Here is a 23,869-nt window from a genome sequence, read left to right on the forward strand (position 1 = left end):
CTGTATTTTCTCTCTGCTTGCCTTAGTTGGGACCTTGACAGATGTTGGCTTCTGTGTCCTCACTTGGCAAGAGGGGGAAGCAGACGGGTAGAGGACTAAGGGGACTGCTACTGTAGTCTCTTTAGACTACAACGCCAAGTGTTTACAGAGCCACTGCACTATTCTTTAAGGCTGGTTTGGCAAAGTCTTGCCTGGTTGCCTACTTAACGGCACTTCTCGCTACTAAGCTCCTCCATCTCCGTGTGTGAGTGGCGTCTCTTAAAGCAGATGGGTACCAGAGCTCCCCTTCAACTCACATCTCATCCCGTGAACAGAGCCCAGCATGGTGGCACACGGGTATGGTCCTAGCTACTCAGGCGACGAGGTATGCTCCACCAGGCCCAGCCTGAGTAACGAATGTTTCTAACCCTGCTGAACTGCTTGCTCCTTGGGGTCCCTCCCCAGGCCTGTCGCTGAGCTGCCCTGGCCAGCACAAAGCACCCCAGTCCTTGTAGTCACCCCGGCTCAGCATCCTCCTTGGGGGGGGGGGGTCTCTGTCTGCATTCTCACCGCTGGGCCCCACCCTGGCAGCTGCTGGGTTCTCTCGGGTCTTCCTTTTTCATATCTGGTGCCCACTTCTTTTCCATCCCTCCTGCCTTATTGATCGCTCTTTTAAAATAGCTCATGAAGAACACTGTGGTATTTTCTGGGCCAGTTCTTTTGGCTTGCTAGCCTTTCCATATGCTGCCATTAAAGCAAGCTCCTAAAACACGCTTTGTGACACGTTGTTCTTCTCAAAATGTCTGACGGCAGAGATGTCACATCCAAACCACAGCCTCTCTTATAGGTACACATAGAAACAGAGCTGAAGGAGGCCTCAGACCAGGCACCGCACACCAGTGCTTATGGCAGTGCTGTTCGCCTCAGACAAACGGCAGAAGGAACCCGAGTGTCCGTGTGAGGTGTAAACAGCACAGTTCAGCTGTGTCAGAGTTGTGGAAGGGACTGAGACGTGAATGCTTGCTATGGTGTGGGTGAACCTTGAACAGGTTTGCCTAAGTGAAATAGTCCAGATATGTAGACTTGGGATAGACAAATTCATAAATGACAAAAGATAGAATAGTGGGTATGGGGTGTGGTGGGATACCCGTGGGGTGTGGTGGGATACCGTGGGGTGTGGTGGGATACCGTGGGGTGTGGTGGGGATACCGTGGGGTGTGGTGGGATACCGTGGGGTGTGGTGGGATACCGTGGGGTGTGGTGGGATACCGTGGGGTGTGGTGGGATACCGTGGGGGTGTGGTGGGATACCGTGGGGTGTGGTGGGATACCGTGGGGTGTGGTGGGATACTGTGGGGTGTGGTGGATACCGTGTGGGGTGTGGTGGGATACCGTGGGGTGTGGTGGGATACCGTGGGTGTTGGTGGGATACCGTGGGGTGTGGTGGGATACCGTGGGGTGTGGTGGGATACCGTGGGGTGTGGTGGGATACCGTGGGGTGTGGTGGGATAACCGTGGGGTGTGGTGGGATACCGTGGGGTGTGGTGGGATACCGTGGGGGTGTGTGGGATACCGTGGGGTGTGGTGGATACCGTGGGGGTGTGGTGGGATACCGTGGGGTGTGGTGGGATACCGTGGGGTGTGGTGGGATACCGTGGGGTGTGGTGGGATACCGCGGGGTGTGGTGGCACCAGAGTTTCTGTTTGGGCTGAAGGAAAAGTCCTGAACATGAATAATGAGTGGCGGTAATGGTTTCAACACTGTAAATGTCCTCAATATCACTGAATTATGTGCTTAAAATTATTCAAAGGATAACATTTTACAGTATACACACACACACACACACACACACCGGCTTCTGACATAGAATACTCTAAATAAAAAAAATATTTTAAAGACTTATAGCTGGTTTATGCATATTGTTCTAGCACTGAGGAGACAGAGGCAGGAGAATTGTTATGAGTTCAAGGCCAACTTGATCTACAAAGTTCTAGGCTAGCCTAGGCTATAGCCTGAGACCCTATTTAATAGACTGTATAATCCACATTAGCATGCTGATACTTTGGATGGTAGGGTAATTTAGTCTTTATTGATATTAATAATTCTGGGCCTGGAGAAGTGGCCCAGCAGTTAAGAACATTTGCTGGTCTTGCAAAGGACCTGGGTTTAGTTCCCAGCACCATGGCAGCTCACAACGGTTTGAAACTCCAGTTCTAGGGGATGCAGTGCCCTCTTCTGGCCTCCATTGGCACCACGCCTGCAGGCAATGCACAGACAAACATGCAGGCAAAACGCACATATAAAAAAAATTTTTTTTTTTCAAGACAGAGCTTCTCTGTGTATCCGAGGCTGTCTTGGAACTCACTCTGGAGACCAGGCTGCCCTCAAACTTACAGAGATCCACCTGCCTCCACCTCCCTGAGTGCTGAGAAAAATTTTAAGGTATTAATAAGGCATCATTGTACTACTGAGCTGACAGCAGGCTCTGTCTGGTTCTTTCATTTGTGCAGGAATCGGGTTTTGCTTGAAATTTTACACAGAACTGACTTGTTTGTTTTTTGGTTTCAGCTTCATGTTTCCTGTCCCAGGTGGAATGAGACCTCCTCAAGGTATGTGAAAGCTTACATTTCCTTGTCAGTACTGGAATGGAACCAAGGGCCTCATACACCCTAAGCCAGGTCCTCAGACCCCAAACTGAAGTTGTTTTTTTTACTGTTTCTGAACGGGAAATTAAATGGATACGAAAATAAGTTATGAGCTGAGTGTGGTGGCGCACTCCTTTAATCCCAGCACTCCAGAGGCAGAGGCAGGCAGATCGCTGTAATTTCAAGGCCAGTCTGGTCTACAGAGTGAGTCTAGGACAGCCAAGGCTACACAGAGAAACCCTGTTTCGAAAAGCCAAAAAAAAAGAAAAGAAAGAAAGGTAGGTAGGTAGGTAGGTATGTATGTAGGTGAGTCTCAGTGTTTGTTTTGTTTTTTAAGACAGGGTTTCTCTGTGTAGCCTTGGCTGTCCTAGACTCACTTTGTAGACTAGGCTTGCCTCGAACTCACAGCGATCCTCCTGCCTCTGCCTCCCAAATGCTGGGATTAAAGGCGTGCACCACCACGCCTGGCTGTGAGTCTCAGTTTTATCCCTGGAAGCTCAGGGACAAACTTTCGTCTCTTAGTTGTAGAACTGGAGCCCACTGGTATCAATTCTAGCCTTACCTTGAAGGCAACTGGAGTCAGGGTATAAAATTTTGACCCATTTTGCCATAAACAAAAACTGAGGGAAGAAGTTACCTACACTTGCCTCCTTTCTGCTCCCTTCTTCAGTTCCACTAACTTCCCCCTTTGCTCCCCTCTGCCCCAGCTGCTTTTGAAAAGTGGCCCTTCTCACAAAGCCAGTGCCGGTTGGCTACAGGCAACTCACAGGAGAAACAGAAGCTCCTAGGTCACCAGCAGAGATGAAAGATAAAGGGCACTCAGAGCAGGCGGGCAAAGCTCACTCCAACTCTGTCTCCGTCAGTGGGAGAGGTTGGGTTTCAGGCCAACTTTCTAAGGAGCAGTTGTATTCTTTTCATTGTGTGCGTGTGTGTGTTTTATAAGCCAGCTATGCACAGATGTCCCAGATTTCCATCAAATGGTCTATGGTGTTCGGCTATACTTACAGTTGTGTTTTTACTGTCATGTGTGGCTCATTGCTTTGCAGTTTTTTTACACACTGAGGTGAAAATCCACATACAGAACACAGAAAATGAACAAAAAAAATCTGTGTGTGTGTGTGTGTGTGTGTGTGTGTGTGTGGTGCCTGGGTGTATATTTGTGTACCACAGATGTGTTAGAGTCCATGAAAGTCAGGAGAATTGTCACATCCCCTGGAACTGGAGTTACAGGTGGTTATGAGCCACTATGTGGATGCTGGGAATTGAACCCAGGTCCTCTGTCAAGAGCAGCAAGTGCTTTTAACCACTGAGCCATCCCTTTATTCCCTAAAATTTGGAATTGTTTTGGAGAGATTGTTTTGTTGTTTCAGTGATTTTTTTTTTTTTTTTTACATGTAGTGTGTGTCTGTGTGTCAGTGCCACACTGAGTACATGTGTGGAGTAAGAGGTGCATGGCAGCTGGCTATCTCCTTCCACCTGAAGGTTCTAGGTATTGAACCTATGCTCTCAGGTTTGGCAGCAAACCCCTTACCCACAGAACCACCTCACCAGCTCTTGTTTTGTTTATGAGATAGGATTTCATGTGGTCTAGACTGGTCTGGAATTCACTGTATAGTTGAGGATGACATTGTACTTTAAAAAAAAAAAAAAAAGATGTATGTAGTTTATATGTATGAACACTCTATCTGCATGCACACCTGCATGCCAGGAGAGGGCATCAGATCCCTGTAGAGATGATGGCGAGCTACCCTGTCGTAGCCGGGAGTGGAACTCAGGACCTCTCGAAAAGCAGTGTTCTTAACCACTGAGCCGTCTCTCCAGCCCTCCAGCCTTCAACTCTTGATTCTACTGCCTCCACCTCCCATGTGCTGGGATCACAGACATGCACTCCTTAGTCCAGCATGTGGGTTTTTAAAAGTGTTTTAGAGTAGATTTTGATCATTGAAGACCTGAAGCACAGATCATTTCTAAAAACATAAACAACCAACAGGGGTATTGCCCACAGTACCATGTGTATTTGATTGATCACGAGACGAGGAGAGAAAACTTAATTTTTTACTTTGTATACTTTTATGCTTTAAAAGTTATACCAAATACCTAAATGGCCCATTCAAAGATGAAGTGAAGCCAGCCATGGTGATGCACACTTTAATCTCAGCACTCGTAAGGCAGAGGCAGGTGAATCACTGTGAGTTTGAGGCCGGCCTGGTCTACAAAGAGAGTCCAGGACAGCCAAGAAAAAAGAAAGAAAGAAAGATGAAATGAACATTAGGACGTAAAGATTAGAGGGAAACTGGCTGTGCTGAGCCTGCTGTGGTTATCCATGACACTGCAGTCTTTGCCTTTGGTGTCCTTTGAGACACTCTTTTTTCAGGCGTCTGTGTTGCTGCCCCCCTCCCTCCCTCCTCCCTCCCTCCCTCCCTCCCTCCTTCAGGTTCTTGTGCTCACACCGCCCTGTTGGCAAAAACATGGCACAGAGGAGCAAGCACAGCATTCTCTGGCTCTTGTCTTCCCATTACTCTGCGGTATTTGTTGCCCCAGCTCTTACCATAACCTGACTTGTAGGGTTTTGTGTTGCTGTTGTTTTGTTTCATTATTCGTTGTCTCCAAGTACAACATGATTCCACAGGGTGACGCTCTGGTTTTGTTCCTCGCTGTGTTCTTAGCACGGTGCCTGCCATGGAGTAGACCCTTGAGACCTGAACAAATGGCTGAATGAATAAACTGTTCCACTAGCTGTTACCTGTAAATGCAAGTGTCTGTGCTTCTGAAACTAGGCAGTAAGAAAAGTGGAAAGCAAATGAAAGGACAAGGTAGATCTGCTAGACTGGTCTCTCCCTTACTGTTCAGTATACGTTCAGTTTTTTAAATAGCGTCTGACTGTATATTCCGGCCTCTAACTTCTGATCCTCCTACCCTAGCCTGCCCAGTGCGGGGATTACAGGTGGTTTCCACCATGACTGATAGCTTCTGCACTTCTTTAAGTTGAATATTTGGTTTAGGGGAGTGGAGGGCGAGAGAGGGAGAGAAGAGAGAAGGAAAAAAAAAGAAAATGGCCTGGGCATAAAGGCACGTACTCTTAATCCCAGCACTCAGAGGCAAAGACAGGCACATCTCTGTGAATTTGAGACCAGTCTAATCTATACAGTGATACCCTGTCTCAAAAGCAAACCAGGAAGCTCAGCTTCTAGTTATCTGCATTACTGCCTACACTCAGAACCGTACAGTCAGGTTTTTACAATGTTCCTGTGATGTTAAGTAAGCTAGGGAGTTTGTATTGGGCTGTATTCATGATTATCCTCAGCTAAGCTGCACGCAGCCCACAGGTTGGACACACCTGTTAGAATTGATGAGATTGCAGGGTGTGGGAAAATACAAAATTATAATGTAATTTGTGCTCAAGCTATGATTGTAATCACTGTCGTGCATAAGGCATACGGACCTGTTCCTTATTGTAGTAGACGTTTACTGTTTACTGAACCCCAAAAGGCTGTTTGTTCTTCTCTGCTCTTGGGAATATTGCATTGGGAAAGTTTGGGAGATACTGGTGTTCAGGATATGTTCCCCGTGGTTTTCCTGTCCTTGTAGGATATATGTTTCACACAGCGACGACCGTTTTGTGTAAATGCTTATGTAAGGACAGGGAAGAAAGAAATAGCATTTCTTTGATAAAGTAAGCATTAAACGCTTTTACAGATGAGAAGCCAAGGCATAGAACAAAGTTAAGAAAGGCCAGAGTGGTTGGTACACACCTGTAATCCCAGCACTGAGGAAGTTAGAGGCCAGCCTGGTGGGGGGGGGGGGGAGTGTGTGTGTCAGAGTCCCAGAGACAGACAGTGAGGGCATGAGCCACCACAGGTAGTAAGTACATAACCCATTCACTTGGTTTCCAGAGTTCACAATTTCAAGTGTTAGTGTCTACTATTATATAGCAGGTGACCCTGACACTTTCCTAAATAAGCATTTTGTTATTTGCAATGTGCCTATGAGTCAGGACTCTGAGCGTGCCTTTGCTGGGTGGTTCTGGTTCAGAGCATCTTGTGAGTTGCAGTAAAGCTGTCAGGCAGAACTGCAGCCACCTGAAGGTTTTATGGAGTGGAAAGATCTGCTTCCAAGAAGGCTCATTCAAGGTGGCAGACTCAGGCTGCCCCTCTGGAGGGAGCCCCAGATCTCCACATGGACTCTCCTATGGCCAACTTGAGTGTTCCTGTGGTGCAGCAGTGGCTTCCCCCAGCACAAGTACTCCCAAGAAAGCAGGAAGGAAGCTAATGATTAGCTCAGGAGCCAAGGCGTGGTGGCACACATCTGTAATTACGGCTTCGGGAGATGGAGGCAAGAGGGGATCGGGCCAGCCCTTCAGTCACATGAGATCTTGTCTCAAAGAGAACTGGGCTGGGAAGTTGCGTGCCGTCACCACCACAGTATCCTGTTAGCTGCACGAGGTCAGCATGGAGGAAGGGGTACAAGCTTATGAGGACCAGGGGGCCAGAAATCACTGGGGTCCACGGTGAAAACTGAGTATTGTATTTAAGCCATGCTAATTCATCTCATATTCACATTCAAGTTTGGCGTAACCAATATTACTTTCACTTAAAAAAGGAAATTCTATAGCTTACCCAAGATCACACAGCTAAGTAGATGATGGGATTCTCAGTCAAGCCTGTCTCATCAGGACCTACTGCTTTTTCCATTGTAAAATGCAGCTTTTCAATTAGCGAGTCCTCTGGGTGTCATGGTTTCGAGGAAGCAAACCTTAGGACGTGTTGATTTTAATAATACCTTGGTGTTTCCCAGCAGGCCTGATGCCGATGCAGCAGCAAGGATTTCCTATGGTCTCTGTCATGCAGCCCAACATGCAAGGCATGATGGGAATGAATTACAGCTCTCAAATGTCCCAAGGACCCATTGCGCTGCAGGTACTTGCTTCCCAGTTGATTGTCCATAAAGTTACTGCTTCTTGTTGGGCATCTGCACGTCAAGAGCTCTGGCTCGATGTTGTGTTTGCTTTTTTAATGGTGCTTTATTATATCTGGGTTCAGGGGATCCTGTTTGCCTTGACCTCCCAAGTAGGTAGAATTGTAGGCGTATGCCACAGTACAGTTCAGACTCAAAGACTCACACGAGCTAGGTAACTATCTTAGTTACTTTTCTATTGCTGTGATAAAACACTATGACAGTTATTGGGGCTTACAGTTTCAGATGGGGAGGCCTTCACCATCATGGCAGGCAGCAGGGAGGCAGGCACTGGGCAGTAACTGAAAGGTCACATCCTTATCCACAAGTGAACGGCAAAGAAAAAGAGCTCACTGGGAATGGTACAGGGGTTGGAAGCATCAAAGCCTGCCCCCCCCCCATGGCACACCTCCTCCAATAAGGCCACGCCTCTTAATCCTTTCCAAATAGTCTCACCCACTGGGGATCAAGCATTCTAATATATGAGCCTGTGGGGGCCATTCTCACTCACATCATCACAGTACTGTTCTAAATATTAGTTATTGGAATTAGCGGACTAGACCGTGCAGCTGTGTGTTCTTTTCTTTCTGGAACTATGTCTTTTATGATCTAAGAAATAAAAGCTGAAATAGATTAAAAAAAAAAAATCTCGGTAGGGAATTCAAAGCTATTAAAAAGTGACAAGGCAGATTTAAGCAATTTCAGAACTGAAAGATATACTAACCAAAAGAAGAGTTCAGTGGATTTAACAGGAGATTAGAAATGGCTAAAGAGCATAGCAGCACACACCTTTAATCCCAGCGCTCAGGGGGGCAGAGTTAGGTGTCACTGTGAGTTCCAGGCCAGCCTGGTCTACAAAGTCCAGGATAGCTAAGGCTACACAGAGAGACCCTGTCTCAAAGAAAGAAAAAAGAAAAAAGAGAGAGTGTGCACGCAGAGCTGGGGAGCTGGCTTTGCAATGGAAATGCTTGATGGCAAGTGTGAGGTTGGCGTTTATACCTCAGAAACTCATTTAAACGCCTGGTGGGCATGGTGCCCTGCCTTCTATAAATCCAGACCTAGAAGATGGAGACAGAGGATCCCCAGAGCCAGCCGGCTAGCAAAACTGGGCTTGGATGAGAGATCCTGTCTCAATAAATAAGGTGGAAGAGTGATTGAAGATCATTCTGGACATCAACCTGGGACCTTCACATGCATGGCCATCCATATGCAAGAGTGCCATGCACGTATGCACGCCCACGTGCACACACACGCGCACACACACACCACGAAATGGAAAGAGAAGTGTGTGATAGAGCGTGATGATGCAAGAGAAGGCCTAATATGTGCTTAGTCAGAGTCCTAGAAAAAAAAAAGGAAAACCAGAATAAGCTGGAAAAGTAATGACTGAAACATTTCCTGGATGGTTGGTTGATGGTGCTCCCGACTAGATGGGGGAAAGCTACTGAGTACACATGTGGACTGTGTCCACTCTCCGCGATGTGCACTGGTTGCTCTAAGATTTAGTGTTCTGCAGTAGCTATGATTCCTGTGGTCGGGAATTCAGGGATGTCTTTAGTTGGGTGGTTCTGATTTGGAGTCCTTGCTGATGTCAGGATAGTGGTTGTGGATATATTCACTAGAAGGCTTGACTGAGGTTAAGGCATCTGCTTTCAAGGACCCATCACAGGCTGGCAGTTGGTACCATCTGTTGGCCTCCATTCCCAGATGAGCTTCCAAGTTCACACGAGTGGTTGGAGGGACCTTCAGGAGCTCCAGGACTCTCATGACCCGGCCCCGTGCAGCCATTCCTCTAGTAAAGGAACTGTACTGGGGCTGTGCTGCAGGGGCACAGATACCTGATAGCAAGAATAAGTAAACAGAAATCCTGGGCACATCATAGAGAAGGCAGGAGACAGATGAAGAAATTGATAATTAAGGGTCACCGGAATGGCTCAGTGGCTAGAGCAGCTTGCCGCTGAAGCCTGATGGCCTGAGTTTGAGCCTGAGAGCTCACAGAAAGATGAAAAGAGAAAACTAACTCCACAGGTTAGCGTATAGCCTCCACATACACAGTGTGGTCCCTGCATGGGCACGCACACACACACACACACACACACACACACACACACACACACACACACACACGGGTTGGGGCGGGGGACAATAAAAGTTTTAAAAAGAAATTGACCTTCCGGGCATGGTTGCACACGCCTTTAATCCCAGCACTTGGGAGGCAGAGGCAGGCGGATCGCTGTGAGTTCGAGCCCAGCCTGGTCTACAGAGAGAGTCCAGGACAGCCAAGGCTACACAGAGAGACCCTGTCTTGAAAAAAAAGAAGAAAGAAAGAAAAAAAGAAAGAAAGAAAGAAAGAAAGAAAAGAAAGGAAAAGAAACTGATGGGAGACTTGAGGATGTCTGTACGACCATCTTAATGTTGAACTGTGGAGTCTAATCTGAGCAGCAAGAGAAGTGAGGGAAGCGAGGCCTTGATGAAGATGGATAGTAGGAAAAGGAGTGAAACTAACAGAATTGGGGTATTACTACGAATAAAATTGCTGATATAAGTGAGATAAAAGGAAGGTCAGTGGAAGCCAAGTGTTGGGATGCTTAAAATAAAAAAAATAAAAGAAGCTTAAGGAGGCGCGTTTATTTTGCTGATAGACTAGTGACGGTGGCAATAGGGTGGGAGCACAGAAGGGGAGGTCGGATACGATTGTGGTGGTTGTAGCGGGGGCAGCAAAGGCCAGAGACCCAAAGGCACAGCGTCGGGTAACTTGTTGACTTGACCAGCACCCACTTTAGGGGTAGAATGGAAGAAATAACATTTTAAGTCTTGCGTTGAAAAAGAAAGGCTGGCCTGTAGAAGGGGAAAGGCGAAGGGAAAGTAAGGAGAAAGAAGGAGAGGAGGGACCCCGAGTTTGGGGCTAGCCTGGGCAACATAACAAGGCCTCCCCACCTAATAAAGAAACAGACAAGAGGGAGTTAGACGTTGATAGACCAGGTGCAGTGGGGGATGGGGAAGTTTGTGGACCAAAATCAAACCCAATTAACTATTTCAGGTTTTTTATTTTATTTTTTTAAGATTTATTTATTTATTATGTATACAGTGTTCTGCCTGCACACCTGCACACCAGATCTCCTTATAGATGGTTGTGAGCCGCCATGTGGTTGCTGGGAATTGAACTCAGCACCTCTAGAAGAGCAGCCAGTGCTCTTAACCACTGAGCCATCTCTCCAGGCCCTATTGATATATAATTTACTATTGATTAGATCTGTTATTTTCTGTAAAAGTTTATATTATTACAGCTGTGATATAAGCAACAAGCACTCTTAACCACTGAACCATCTCTCCACCCCAAAATATTTATTATTAAATACTGGGAATCAAGTTCAGTATTACCTGTGGAGTGACTGCCTTACGCCAAGGTCTTCACTGATGCAAGGAAAACAAAGATGCATACATATGCTGTGACCCAGTTCCTCAAAGCATGTAGACCCCTGAGCCTACTAGAGTATAGCTACGTGTACCCGCACAGCCTGAAGGCACTCATACCATTGATGTCCTATCACAACAAAGGCAATATTTAGCCCACATTTTTTAATCTTTCACTAGAATATACATATATCTTACTAATAAAAATACTATTAAATAATTTTGCAAGTTACTTTTTTAATAATTAAAAAGAAAACCTGTTGTTTTTAGCAAACTCTCAATTGTTCAGTTTTACCAATGGGGACTTGGGAATCAGATACTGGGTGAAAACCTGCTCCCTATGAGAGGCAGAGAAAGCACCCAGCTGGCCTTCCTCCTCAGCCGATGTCCCAGAAGGAATAGACCTCCTACCCATGCCATCTCAAAACTCCCTCAACACTGAGTGTCTGGTCCCTTCTACTTCCTGTGTTTCTCTCTACCCATTCTCCTGACTTCCTCTTACTCTCTATGGCTTTTTCCTATGTTTCATCCCTGTCGACTGGTTGCTTGCTCCGCCTCCTGACCTATGGTTGATTTTATTTAATTCAAGCAGAAAGCTCTTGGATTAAAGGTGTATGCTAGGGCTGGGCCACACCACAACTAGAAACAGGTTTTTCTAGTAAACAACACAGTCTCAGGGTTTACCTTGTGATCAAATATTCTGCAACAAAAACCCATATATTTTTTAATCTGTTGCTTGTTTCTTCTAGGCAGGAATACCGATGGGACCAATGCCAGCAGCGGGTGTGCCTTTCCTGGGGCAGCCACCATTCCTGGGCATGCGTCCTGCAGGCCCACAGTACACACCAGACATGCAGAAGCAGTTTGCGGAAGAGCAACAGTAAGAGACCCCCAGAATCCAGGGATAACAGGGTTACACAATAGCATCTACCCTATAGATTATCAAATGTTCTGTAACTTGAAGCTGAAAGAGATACCTTGCCTTTAGGACACTTTACAAATAGGTTTGTTTAATTTTGAGACAGGGCTATTTATTTATTTATTTATTTTAATTTTTGTTTTGTTTTGTTTTGCTTTTTGAGACAGGGTTTCTCTATGTAGCTGTGGCTGTCCTGGACTCACTTGCATTGTAGACCAGGCTGGCCTCAAATTTACAGCCTTTACCTCCTGAGTGCTGGGATTAAAGGTGTGTGCCACCATGCCCAGCTTGAAACAGGGCCCTTTAAATACTTTTGTAAGCCATTTAGAGCCAGCTGAATGCTGTGGTACTCACCTGAAAGCCCAACCTCTCGGGGAGGCTGAGGTGGGAGGACTGTGAGTTTAAGGCCAGGCAGCCAATGTAACAAGAGTCTATCTCAGACGAAACAAAACAAAAAACAAAGAAAAAAATATGTTCAGTTCCAAAGGGACCTCATGGGTCCTTTTGTTCAGACTTCTTGTTTTCTGTCTGAGGGAAGAGAGAACCAGAGAGATGAAGCAGTTTTGTCAGCCCAGGTTACAAAGGTACCAACAGACCTGGTTGTCTCGCAGGCCCCTGCTTCTCAGAGCATGGCTTCTGCTCCTGGAGACACTGCCTTCCTTCCCAGGGAGAGTCCCTGTATGTTTGGTTGGGGTTTGTTTTCTTGTTGTTCATGTTGTTGTTTTGATTTATGGAAAGAGTAACAAAAAAGGTCCAGTGTGGCCTTGAGTTTGCAGTCTTTGTGCCCAGGCCTCTCAAATGCAGGATTATAGGTTTTGCCTCTACTCCCAGCTTCCTAACGTGGCTGCTGGGGCTTCTTTTGTTTGATGGTACAGTCTGGTGTCTAGGCACGTGCTGTACCACAGAGCTGCCTCCAGCCGCCACAACAAAGCGTGCTTTTATGTTCATTTGCCTCCCTGGACTTCGGAGTGCACCGAGAGTGTTTCGTCTGCTGCTGGGGATACCGTCTAGGGGTGCAGGAAGTGGTTCATGTTCTGTGCCAACTAAAGAATTAAAAAGCAGGAAGGAAATATACTGGAGATCTTGGGGAGTCCCAGCAGAACCACCATATGGTACTGGGGAACTGAGGTCCCCTCTTGGGGTTCTTAGTCTTCTTGATAATAGAATTTAAAAATTGACACAAAGGACAAACAGAAGATCAAGGACCGCTTATTAGAGTCTAAAAGGGAAACTCCAGGGCAGGCAAGCTGTAGCTCTCACAGCTGTCCGGAGCAGGGAGAAGGAGATCAGCTAGCTCAGAGATTGACTGTGTGGTGCCAGGCAGCCACATGGCAGGGCGAGGGGGCCTTAGACACAGGATGAGGAAGCCCAGAGTGAGCAGGGGGGGCGGAGGGGGGAGCTTAAGAGAATCCAGAAGAAAAAGACACAAGAGGAAAAAAAGAATTACACTTTTCTGAGTCAAGCCTCAGAAAGATTGGCACCTCGTAGGGACTGCACCAGGGGAAGGGGATTCTGGGAAGGAAAGGCAACCTTAGTTAGGGTTTTATTGCTGTGAGGAGACACCATGACCACAGCAACTCTTATAAAGGAAAACATTTAACTGGGGCTGGCTTACGTTTCAGAGGTTTAGTCCACTGTCATCATGGTAGGGAACATAGTGGCACACAGGCAGACACCTGGAGAAGGAGCTGAGAGTTCTTCATCTTGATCCACAGTCAGTAGACAGAGATTGTGTGTCACTCTGGGTGTAGCTTGAACCTAGGAGACCTCCAAGTTGGCCCAACAGTGACACACTTCCTCCAACAAGGCCATACCTCCTAATAGTGCCCCTACCTATGGTGCAAGCATTAAAACACATGAGTCTGTGGGGGCCGTAACTCATCAAACCACCACAGGCATGTTATCTTTTTTTAGCTGATAATTTGAAAAATATTTTTGTTTTGTTTTGGTTTTTCGAGACAGGGTTTCTCTGTATAGTCTTAGCTGGCCTGGAGTCACTTTGTAGACCTCTGCCTCCTGAGTGCTGGGTTTAAAGGCATGCGCCGGCTTGGGGGCGGAGAATATATATAGTTTTTGTTTTTCAAGACTAGGTTTCTCTGTTGTAGTCTTGGCTGTCCTGGACTCCCTCTATTGACCAGGCTGTGCTCAAACTCACAGTGATCCTCCTGCCTCTACCTCCCGAGTGCTGGGATTAAAGGCGTGCACCACCACGCCTAGCTTGAAAAATATTTTTAAATTAAATAAAATTACATACATCCTTCTCTTTCCTCCCTTGAGTCCTCCTTATATACCCTCCCCTTGCTCTCAAATTTATGATCTCTTAAGTACAACCTACTCAGTCCATATAATTTTATTTATATGCATATAATTTCAGAGCTGACACTTGGTGTTAGATAATTTATTGGATGGTTCTTTCTTCCTTTTTTAAAAAAAGATTTTATGGGGCTAGAGAGATGGCTCAGAGGTTAAGAGCACTGACTGCTCTTCCAAAAGTCATGAGTTCAATTCCCAGCAACCACATGGTGGCTCACAACCATCTCTTCTGGCCTGCAGGCAGAATGCTGTATACATAATAAATAAATAAATCTTTAAAAAAAATATTTTATTTAGTTTATGTATGAGTGCTCTATCTGCATATGCACCTGCTTACCAGAAGAGGGCATCAGATCACATTATAGATAGTTGTGAGCCAAGTTGTGGTTGCTGGGAATTGAACTCCAGACCTCTGGAAGAGCAGTCAGTGCTCTTCTCTACTGAGCCATCTCTATCTTTTTCTTTCTTTTGGTTTTTTGGTTTTTGTTTTGTTTTTCTGAGCCAGGGTTTCTCTGTGTGATAGCCCTGGCTGTCCTACACTCACTTTGTAGACCAGGCTGGCCTCAGACTCACAGCCTGCCTCTGCCTCCCAAGTGCTGGGATTAAAGGCATGCGCCACCACTGCCCATCTGAGCCATCTCTTTCTTAAGGTGAACTCGCCTTCCTGGGTTGGCCCATAGCTAGGCTCCTGGCCTTGCCCCATTGAGTTAATCCTTAAGGAAGAAGACAAGGCCATGTCTCCTCCTAGAGATGGGTTTCTCTCTTTACATTGGGCGCTGTCTCAATTGTAGGATGCTGTCTGGCATGCAGAGGCCCTGGGTTTCATACCCAGCTACACCACCACCAAAAAAAAAAAAGAAACTTTCTTTGCTTTGCAAATTAGGTAAGGAATAAAAGCATACATGTAAATTAAGTGAATCATTCTGTAGAATCATTTAAAGTATTTTAGAGCTAGTTTGAAGAAGAAACAGATTGTCATAAGAAAATTACATATAATTAGGAGTGAAGATTATAATTCTAAAAATGCAAGTTGGTATTGCTGGAGCTGACAGTGTAGGTCTGAACGTAGCCATTACTCCCTGAGGCTGAATGTTGGTGTGATTGTTTTCCCTTCAGAAAACGATTTGAACAGCAACAAAAACTCTTGGAAGAAGAAAGAAAAAGACGCCAGTTTGAAGAGCAAAAACAAAAGCTCAGACTTCTGAGTAGTGTGAAACCCAAGGTGACGTATGCACTGCCATGGGGTGGTAGGAAGTAGATTTGTCATAGAACATTTTAGTATCTCATAGTCCTGTCCGACAGTATTTGCGAATGAACCTTTTAAAGTTCTTATATTCCATAGAATGTCTTCTTATGCCTTTATTTTATATACTTACATATCTTTCCAACTTGGAAAATTAATTATCACAAATACTTAGTGAGAATATCAGAGCTGAAGCGCAGTGTGGCTGCTCATTCCTGAATTCCTGCGCCTGAGGGTCAAAGGCAAGAGAGTGGCCATGCACGGATCTTAGGCCAGCCTGGGCCAGACAGGGAGCTCTACAGCAACCTCGTCTCGGAAGGAGAAAGGAGAAAAGGATGCTGGAAGTCGATATAAGTGCTTTGGTTGGAGAAGGGAAGAGCTAAGCACGGGCTTTCTGTCTTGCAGACAGGGGAGAAGAATAGAGATGATGCTTTGGAAGCCATAAAAGGAAACTTGGATGGGTTTTCCAGAGATGCTAAGATGCACCCAACTCCAGCATCACACCCCAAGAAACCAGGTAGCTTTCATTTTAAGAGACACGAAAATATTCTTTCCTTGGAAGGCGTTGATCATCCTCCTGTTTGCTTGGCCTTTGTGCATGAAGGTCAGTGCTGAATTCTTTCTTCAAGCTAAATTCAGATTTGAATATTTTGAAATATAGGGTTCTGACCCAGTTAACAGACAAGCTGGAGGTTAAAATCCTTAGCCCTCTGCTTAGGCATCACTTTAATAACTCAGTCAGGAGGGCAGGGGTGGGAGCCTGGTTTGCTGAGACTGCATAGAGACCTGTCTTTAAAAAAAGAAAAAAGAAAGTCTGTAGACTCAAAGAAACCTAGTGAGTTTGCTAATCCATTGTCATTATTAGGACATGTCTACTCTCATGAGCTCGGGCAGGTTTCATCGCTCATGTGACAAGTGCCCATTTCTAAATAGTCATGCCTGTGATATTTCTCAGGAAAGTTCAGTTCCTTCAGTAAATTTCTTTGCTGTTTTTAATCCTGACATATAATCAAATAAAACTACCTTTTAGAGAAGCAGGGCAAATGATTTGTTGTTGTTGTTGTTGTTTTGTTATTTTAAGCACTAAGTTAAAATTGTCTTGTCTGAAAAATGTTTTTTGTCTTTTTAAAATTAAATATTTTGACATTTTTATCAGGTAGTCTCAATAATAGTATTCGATAGTAAATAAACAATTTTCATAAGTCATTCAACAAACCAAAGAGTACTACCTTCTGCTAGAAAATATTGCATCGATAAATTTTATCTTAAATCCTTGTATTTTAGTATCTCTTACAAGTTAATATCAGGAGAAAACAATCTAATATTGACACTGTTCATTGTTACATTAGTAGGTAGCAAAGCAATTCACTCAGGATAAAAATAAGAAGAAAAAAAAAAAAACAACAACTGGGCATAGTGGCACACGCCTTTTAACCGCTGCAAGAATAAGGAAGAGGCAGAGACAGATGGATCTCTGAGTTTGAGGGCAGTCTGATCTACAGAGCAAGGTCCAGGATAGCCAGGGCTATAGTTAGAAACCCTGTCTAGAAAAACATAATAAAAAAACAAACAAAAATAAAATGGAACTCTCGGTGAGCTTTGTGTTAAATGTGGCCCTCGGAGGGCACATTCATTATGAAAGTGAACCTCACACATAATGATTAAAAGCTACAGTGTGGCTGGGCAGGTGGCTCAGTAGGTAAGAGTGCTTGCCAAGCAAGCATGAGGACCTAAGTTTCAAATCCCAAGCACCCCTATAAAAACCCAGGTGTAGCCATGTGTGCCTGTAACTTCAATGCTGTGAGCAATGAGATTTTGTTCATTTTATGCAGCATTCTTATACAAGTGCACACACACACACAGAGAGAGAGAGACACAGAGAGAGACAGAAACATCTTTCTAGGGCCGAGTGTGGTGGTACATGCCTTTAGTCCCAGAGCAGCCTGATCTACAGAGTGAGTTCCAGGACAGCCAGGGCTTAGTAGAGAGACTCAGTCTCAAAAATCAAACAAATAAACAAAGACAATAAATATTATCTAGATAGACAGAGCATTTGGATTTCAGAAGTAACTGCCACGTGGATAACACGTTGAGTACTACCTAATCAAAAAAGAGAAGGGAATTTGACTTAATTTTTTCTGTTTTTTGTTTTTGTTTTTTTTTTTTTAAACCAAATGCAACCTAGCTCTAGAACTTATTTTTAGAACAAAGCAGACATCAAAGTGTCCCGGGAGCACTCTGGCTCCACGTAACTGTGGTTGGGCCTCACTCACTTCCGCCTTGCGTCTGGATTTCTCTCTCCCTCTGGTTTTCCTTCCTGTGTGTTTCATTGCATTTTCCATTTCGCAGATTGCCCCACGTCATCTCATTCTGCTAAAACTGTCTCCCCATCATCTGCCTTTGTTGACGAAGACGAATTCAGTGACTTTATGCAGGGGCCCGTTGAGGCCCCCCCTTGCGGGCCTTCCTCCACAGCCCAGCCCTTTCAGTCTCTCCTTCCCAGCACCCCACTCGGCCAGTTGCACACACAGAAGGCTGGGGCCCAGCCTCTCCCTCCAGGTCAGGTTCCAGCGTCCTTTGCCTTACGCGGTGGCCACGGGCAGACGCCTTGTCTCTCTGCTGCCTCAGCTTCACACAGTGTGCAGAAAGCAGGTAACTCCCGGTGTTACTATCCAAGGGCTAACCTAGCCGAGGATCACTTACTTACCTGTCTCACTTACGTAGAATTAGACAGTGCTACTGGCAAAGAAACAGGGATGTGGCTTATGAGAGCCACTGACAGCTGCTAGAGCAAGGCCGGAGTAAGTTTTTCCATCTTTATTTGCTGTTGTGTTAGAAACAGGAGAGGCCCCTTTAAAACTTTAGGAGCAGACTGACCTGCTAAGAGTGTGTTAAGAGGAATGTGCTGGGGAGAGCTCCTTTAAAAAGCAGTCTTTCTACACAAAGAATCAATAACAAGTTAAAAATACGTGAATAGAGGGTGGGGTAGGCCATCTTTCAGGGCCAGTGAGATGACTGAGCAGGTAAAGTGCTTGCCACCAGGCCTGATGACCTGAATTTATCCTGGAAGGAGAGAAGGGACCCCTCACTTTCACACATGGGCCAACACACACACACACACACACACAACATAATTCTTTCAGAATGTGACCTCTCTAGTCAGCACTGGTGCACACATGTGTACTCCAGTCCTTAGGGCATGGAGGCAGAAAAAGCAGGAAGAGTTCAAGGTCATTCTTGGCCACATAGTTCAAGGCCAATCTGGGCCACCTGAGACCTGTTTTCAAAAAATAAAAAGGAAGGGAGAAAGAAAGAAAAGTGGGGCAGGGAAGGACTCCTTCTAAGATGGGTATGGTGGTCCATGTCTGTCACCCCAGCACAAGGTAGACGGAGGCAGGAGGGTCCACTCTGGTTTTAGGCCAGTCTGCTGGGGTGACACTCTTTGTCCTTGGACAAGTCTTTAAACACTTCTGTACTTCCATTTAAGTTCCCCCTTGAGCCTCTGAAGTCTCTCAAATCCTACACAAATGGGTAACAATTGAATTATTACAAAATTCCATGCTCTGTGGGAGGCCTTCCCCTGAGACTCTGGGGTTGGGCAGCGGTGACGGAGAGATGGGGGTGTGCCGTGAGATACAAATAACCCTTCCTGCTGTTTGTTTAGGCCCTTCCCTGGAAGAGAAGCTCCTATTATCTTGTGATTTAAGTCCATCTGGGCAGGAACAAATTAAATTAAACACTCCTGGGCACAAAGCCGTAGTCCCAGGTTCCAGTAAGAACCGTCCTGGTTTAACAGCCCGTACCGGGCGTGCTGTAGACGGATGTGTGAGTGGTTCCACCACTGCAGAGGCAGAAAAGACTCCAGATCCAAACCTGTCAAACGAAGAGAGTGGTGAGCTCCTGGAACCCTCAGCACAGCCTTTGTTTAACCAGTTGCCGCTCAGACGCTAACACTTTAAGCTTTAATATTAAAATGGATGCTGCTTGATTGTGCTAATTAAACTTTTGCTTAAAAAATATTTTATGCAATCTTTTCTCCAATTAACCCCTAAGAATTTGGTCTGAATTCTTTGAGCATACTGTATTTCTTCTTTTCAAGTGATTTTGATAACCCTGTGTCTTAATCCCAATCACTCCTGACCTAAAATCTCCTCTCACTGTTACAGCAGCTCCCTTTTGATTGCCTTCATACTACCCGGGTTTCCATAAAAGTTAAAGAGTTTAGCTGTAACTGAAAAAGTCACCAATGAAAATGGAGTTTTCACCTTTGAACTAAATTGTATGCATTGCTGCCTGAAAGATCCAGTTCCACACACACAATGCCCTGGGCGGAGCCCACAAAGGAAAGACAGCAGGCTCAGCACCTGCATGGCCCTGGGTCTGGTTCCCAAAACACAAAGGCTAAATCCAAAAAAAAATTTTTAAAGATTTATTTATTTATTAATTATTATGTATACAGTGCTCTGCTTGGATGTTCACTTTCCGGCCAGAAGAGGGCATCAGATCACATTACAGATGGCTGTGAGCCACCATGTGGTTGCTAGGAATTGAACTCAGGACCTCTGGAAGGCCAGACAGTGCTCTTAAACTCTGAGCCATCTCTCCAACCTGCTAAATCCAAATTTTAACCTGGATGAGGACAACCCTGCAGAAAAACCCTTGGGGGATATTTTACACGTGTAATTTTAAGCCGCTGTCTATTATGTTTTCCCCTTAACTTGTCACACACATTAAATGGTGCAAGCCTCCTGTGACCTGAAACCCTGATTTGTTACCTTGTACTCTTTCTTCACATTAATAAATAGCTGCGGTACAAGAGTTGTTTGGAAACCCAGTGCTTTTCGTATATTGGTGACTTTTCTCTGGTGTCTCGAGCCAGTGCTCCTCTTTGTAGAAAACAGTGACTCTCTCTCCAGGCCATGCACATTAATGATCCTCACCTTCTAGGTGTGGCCGTGTTTCCCTCTCAGGATCCTGTTCAACCCAGAATGCCGCCTTGGATTTACAACGAGAGTTTGGTTCCAGGTAAAGTAAAGCTGCTTCGCCCAGCATTTCCCCTCTGGATTCTTTTTTTTGTTGTTTTTTTTTTGTTGTTGTTTTTTTTTGGTTTTTCGAGACAGGGTTTCTCTGTGTAGCCTTGGCCATCATGGACTCGCTTTGTAGACCAGGCTGGCCTCGAACTCACAGCGATCCGCCTGCCTCTGCCTCCCGAGTGCTGGGATTAAAGGCGTGCGCCACCACGCCCGGCTTCCCCTCTGGATTCTTTTACCTTAAAGTATAGAGGCATTTCTAAATATTTACTGATATGGTTATAAAATATTCAGAAGGGCTTATTACTTAAACTTTTTTCTACAAGAGTATAGAAAGCTAGATAAACCTCAAGTTTAAGATTGCTTTATGGGCTGGGCATGGTGATGCACGCCTTTAGTCCCAGCACTTGGCAAGCAGAGGCAGTGGCTCTGAGTTCCGGGACAACCAGGGCTACACAGTAAGACCCTGTCTTCAAAAAAAGGGGGCGGGGTGCGGGGGCAGGGCGCGGGGGCGGGGCGCGGGGGCGGGGCGCGGGGGCGGGGCGCGGGGGCGGGGCGCGGGGAGGGAGAGAAAAGACTACTTGACCACTTTATTGAGAGTGCAAGATTGCTCATGGGGCAAAGACCAAGGCATTAGATTTATCACGTATTAAGCGATGATATTGCCAGATACTTATTTCATAGACTATTAATGACATCAAGAATCACAGTACTGGGGCTGGAGAGGTGGCTCAGTGGCTAAGAGCACAGCTGCTCTTCTAGAGGACCCAGGTTCAAGCCCCAGAACCCACATGAGTCACAAGCATAGTTGCAGGGCGTCAGTCACCCTCTTCTGGCCGCTGTGGGCACCAGACACACATAGAGTGCACAGATTTACCTGCAGACGAAATACCTATACACACACAATTTTTTAAAATGATCTTGCTGGGCACGGTGGCACACGCCTGTAATCCCATCATTTGGGAGGCAGAGGCGGGCAGATCGCTGTGAGTTCGAGGCCAGCCTGATCTATAAAGCAAGTCCAGGACAGTCAAGGCTACACAGAGAAACCCTGTCCCAAAAACAAACAAACAAAAAAAAAAACTTAAAGAATCACATTAGTATGTTTAATACTTTCCACATTGTTGAGGGTTATATTTTTAAAATATTCTTTTTTTCTGAATGTCCAGTGAAATTAAAACTTGGGTAATGTCATTTTCTATATTGGAAGGCGGTATTTGTTTGCTTATTTTATGTGTATTATCATTGCTGAGCTGAAGAAATGACTAAAGTAGATTGATATGGTAGTCCTCAGTGGATACATGATATGTTTGTTTAAGCTATGTTTAAGCTACAATCAATAGACACAGAAATAATGCCCTTTCAGCAGAGATGCTGACGTTTTGTCATAGCTGCTTGGTTTGCTGCTCAGCATCTTGGGAGCTGGAGGTGACATGCATTAGCTCATCAGTGCTCAAGGCTGGTACAGGCAAAAGCTGTTCTACACTTGAGTAAATAAACCCTGATGCAGAGCTGGAGAGATGTCTCAGAAGTTAAGAACACTGGCTGCTCTGGGTTCGATTCCCAGCACCACATGACAGCTCACCACTGTCTATAACTCCTGTTCCAGGGGATCCGACCCCTCACACATGCAGGCAAAAGACCAGTGTACATAAAAAACCAAACCAAAACAAAAAAAAACCTGATGCAAGATCTCCACAGATGGACTTCTTTCCGGGAGAAACTGGTAATGTCTGCCTTGAATTACAATCATACAAGCACAAATCAAAGCCTACATGTTCTCCCAACCACTGGGGCTTCATTCACCCATCTTCCCCTTACTCCCCTCCCCTATGACTGTGACTGAGGGGGACTTCCTCCCCCTGTATATGCTCATAGGGTGTCAAGTCTCTTCTTGGCATTCACCCATTTTCAATCTCTTTGCTTTCCTCTCTTCAAACCCTACAGAAACTAGGCCTTAGTATATTTTTTAGTTTTATCCATTTTCTGCCAGTTTATTTTATCCTTCATTCTTCTGTGTACACCTGAGCGCAGCCTTTCCTACTCGTGTGTGTGGAGGTCGGAGGACACCTGTGAGTTTCAGGGATTGAACTCAGGTCATCAGGCTTGGCAGCATATGCCTTTTCCCACTGAGCCAGGTGCCAGCTATATTAAAGCAAATTGACCTAATTTTATTCTTTTATACCAACAATGGCAGCAACAAAGCCAGACACCTGCAATGTGTTTGCATTTGTCATCTGGTCTTTCTTTTAATAGATGCCTATAAGAAAATTTTAGAAACCACAATGACTCCAACCGGAATAGATACGGCTAAACTTTATCCCATTCTGATGTCATCTGGACTTCCCAGGGAAACCCTCGGGCAGATATGGGCCTTAGCTAATCGAACTACACCTGGCAAGCTCACGAAGGAAGAACTTTATACCGTTCTCGCCATGGTAGCGGTAACACAGGTAGACTATGTGTCCTATGTCATAAAAGATGTGTTGTTTCTACAGATTGAAAGTGCATGAACCCATGTCTCACCACAGGGGTGTAGACTTCCTTGCACATTAAACTTTATGTATTTTGTGATACATATTCCAAAAATGTATAGTTCGTATAATGCATGTCCTGACAAGTTATTCCTTTGTTCGGAAGTGAAAATAACTGATAAAATGAATTTCTACCCTTGTTTAGAATTCCTTAAAGTATACTTAGTCTAGTAACAACTTTTCTTATATTTTGGAATTAGTTTAAGTTCTTTGATTTTTTTTTAGAAAATTAGCCAAACTTCTGAGATAGAAAATGTCACAGCTGATGCGCTGATGCGCGCTGGCCGTGTCTTAGTATTGGCATTGGTGTTTTCAGTGAGGACAGTTTGGGTGAACTAGGTCCACAGTTGCTGCGTGTAGGATGGCCTGCATAATTACATCTGTAGTTGTATACAACAGTAGTGGGTCCTGCTGCACTGTTCTTGCGACTTTTCTTCTGGGACTTTTCTTCAGGTGCATGCATTCAGGAATCAGACAAAGAAAGTGAAACAACAGGAAAGCTATGTGTAGGTCTCACTTGCACAGATTCTGAGTGTGGTCAGCAGTTGGCTAAATGTTTCCATTTTCCTGATGTCGCATGTAGAGAGGTGTGCCTGCCATGAGCCCCGATGCTTTGAACCAGTTCCCTGCGGCTCCCATTCCTACCTTAAGTGGCTTTCCCATGACTCTGCCGACCCCAGTGAGCCAGCCAGTGTCCTCTGGCCCTGCAGGCTCCATGCCCCTCACCCTTGGACAGCCCATCATGGGCATTAACCTTGTTGGACCAGTAGGTGGAGCTGCAGCGCCAACTACCAGTAGCTTCATGCCAGCCTATCCCACAAACCAGGTAAGTGTAGAAGC

General features: G+C 45.5%; 1 protein-coding gene across 1 annotated transcript in view; it reads left to right on the top strand.

Moving 5' to 3' along the window:
• Window positions 1-2,457: 2,457 nt before the first annotated feature.
• Window positions 2,458-23,869, top strand: part of Synrg (synergin gamma) — a 68,026-nt gene continuing 46,614 nt past the window's right edge. Inside the window, exons 1-10 of the mRNA XM_051158167.1 lie at window positions 2,458-2,587; window positions 7,418-7,539; window positions 11,740-11,870; window positions 15,339-15,444; window positions 15,871-15,982; window positions 17,815-18,117; window positions 19,130-19,357; window positions 20,413-20,490; window positions 22,752-22,948; window positions 23,613-23,855. Of these exons, the coding sequence (XP_051014124.1) occupies window positions 2,551-2,587; window positions 7,418-7,539; window positions 11,740-11,870; window positions 15,339-15,444; window positions 15,871-15,982; window positions 17,815-18,117; window positions 19,130-19,357; window positions 20,413-20,490; window positions 22,752-22,948; window positions 23,613-23,855 (1,557 nt within the window). The 5' untranslated portion in view covers window positions 2,458-2,550. The remainder of the gene's footprint in view (window positions 2,588-7,417; window positions 7,540-11,739; window positions 11,871-15,338; window positions 15,445-15,870; window positions 15,983-17,814; window positions 18,118-19,129; window positions 19,358-20,412; window positions 20,491-22,751; window positions 22,949-23,612; window positions 23,856-23,869) is intronic.

The sequence above is a fragment of the Acomys russatus genome, chromosome 16 (genome assembly GCF_903995435.1).
Source record: "Acomys russatus chromosome 16, mAcoRus1.1, whole genome shotgun sequence".
NCBI classification, from domain to species: domain Eukaryota; kingdom Metazoa; phylum Chordata; class Mammalia; order Rodentia; family Muridae; genus Acomys; species Acomys russatus.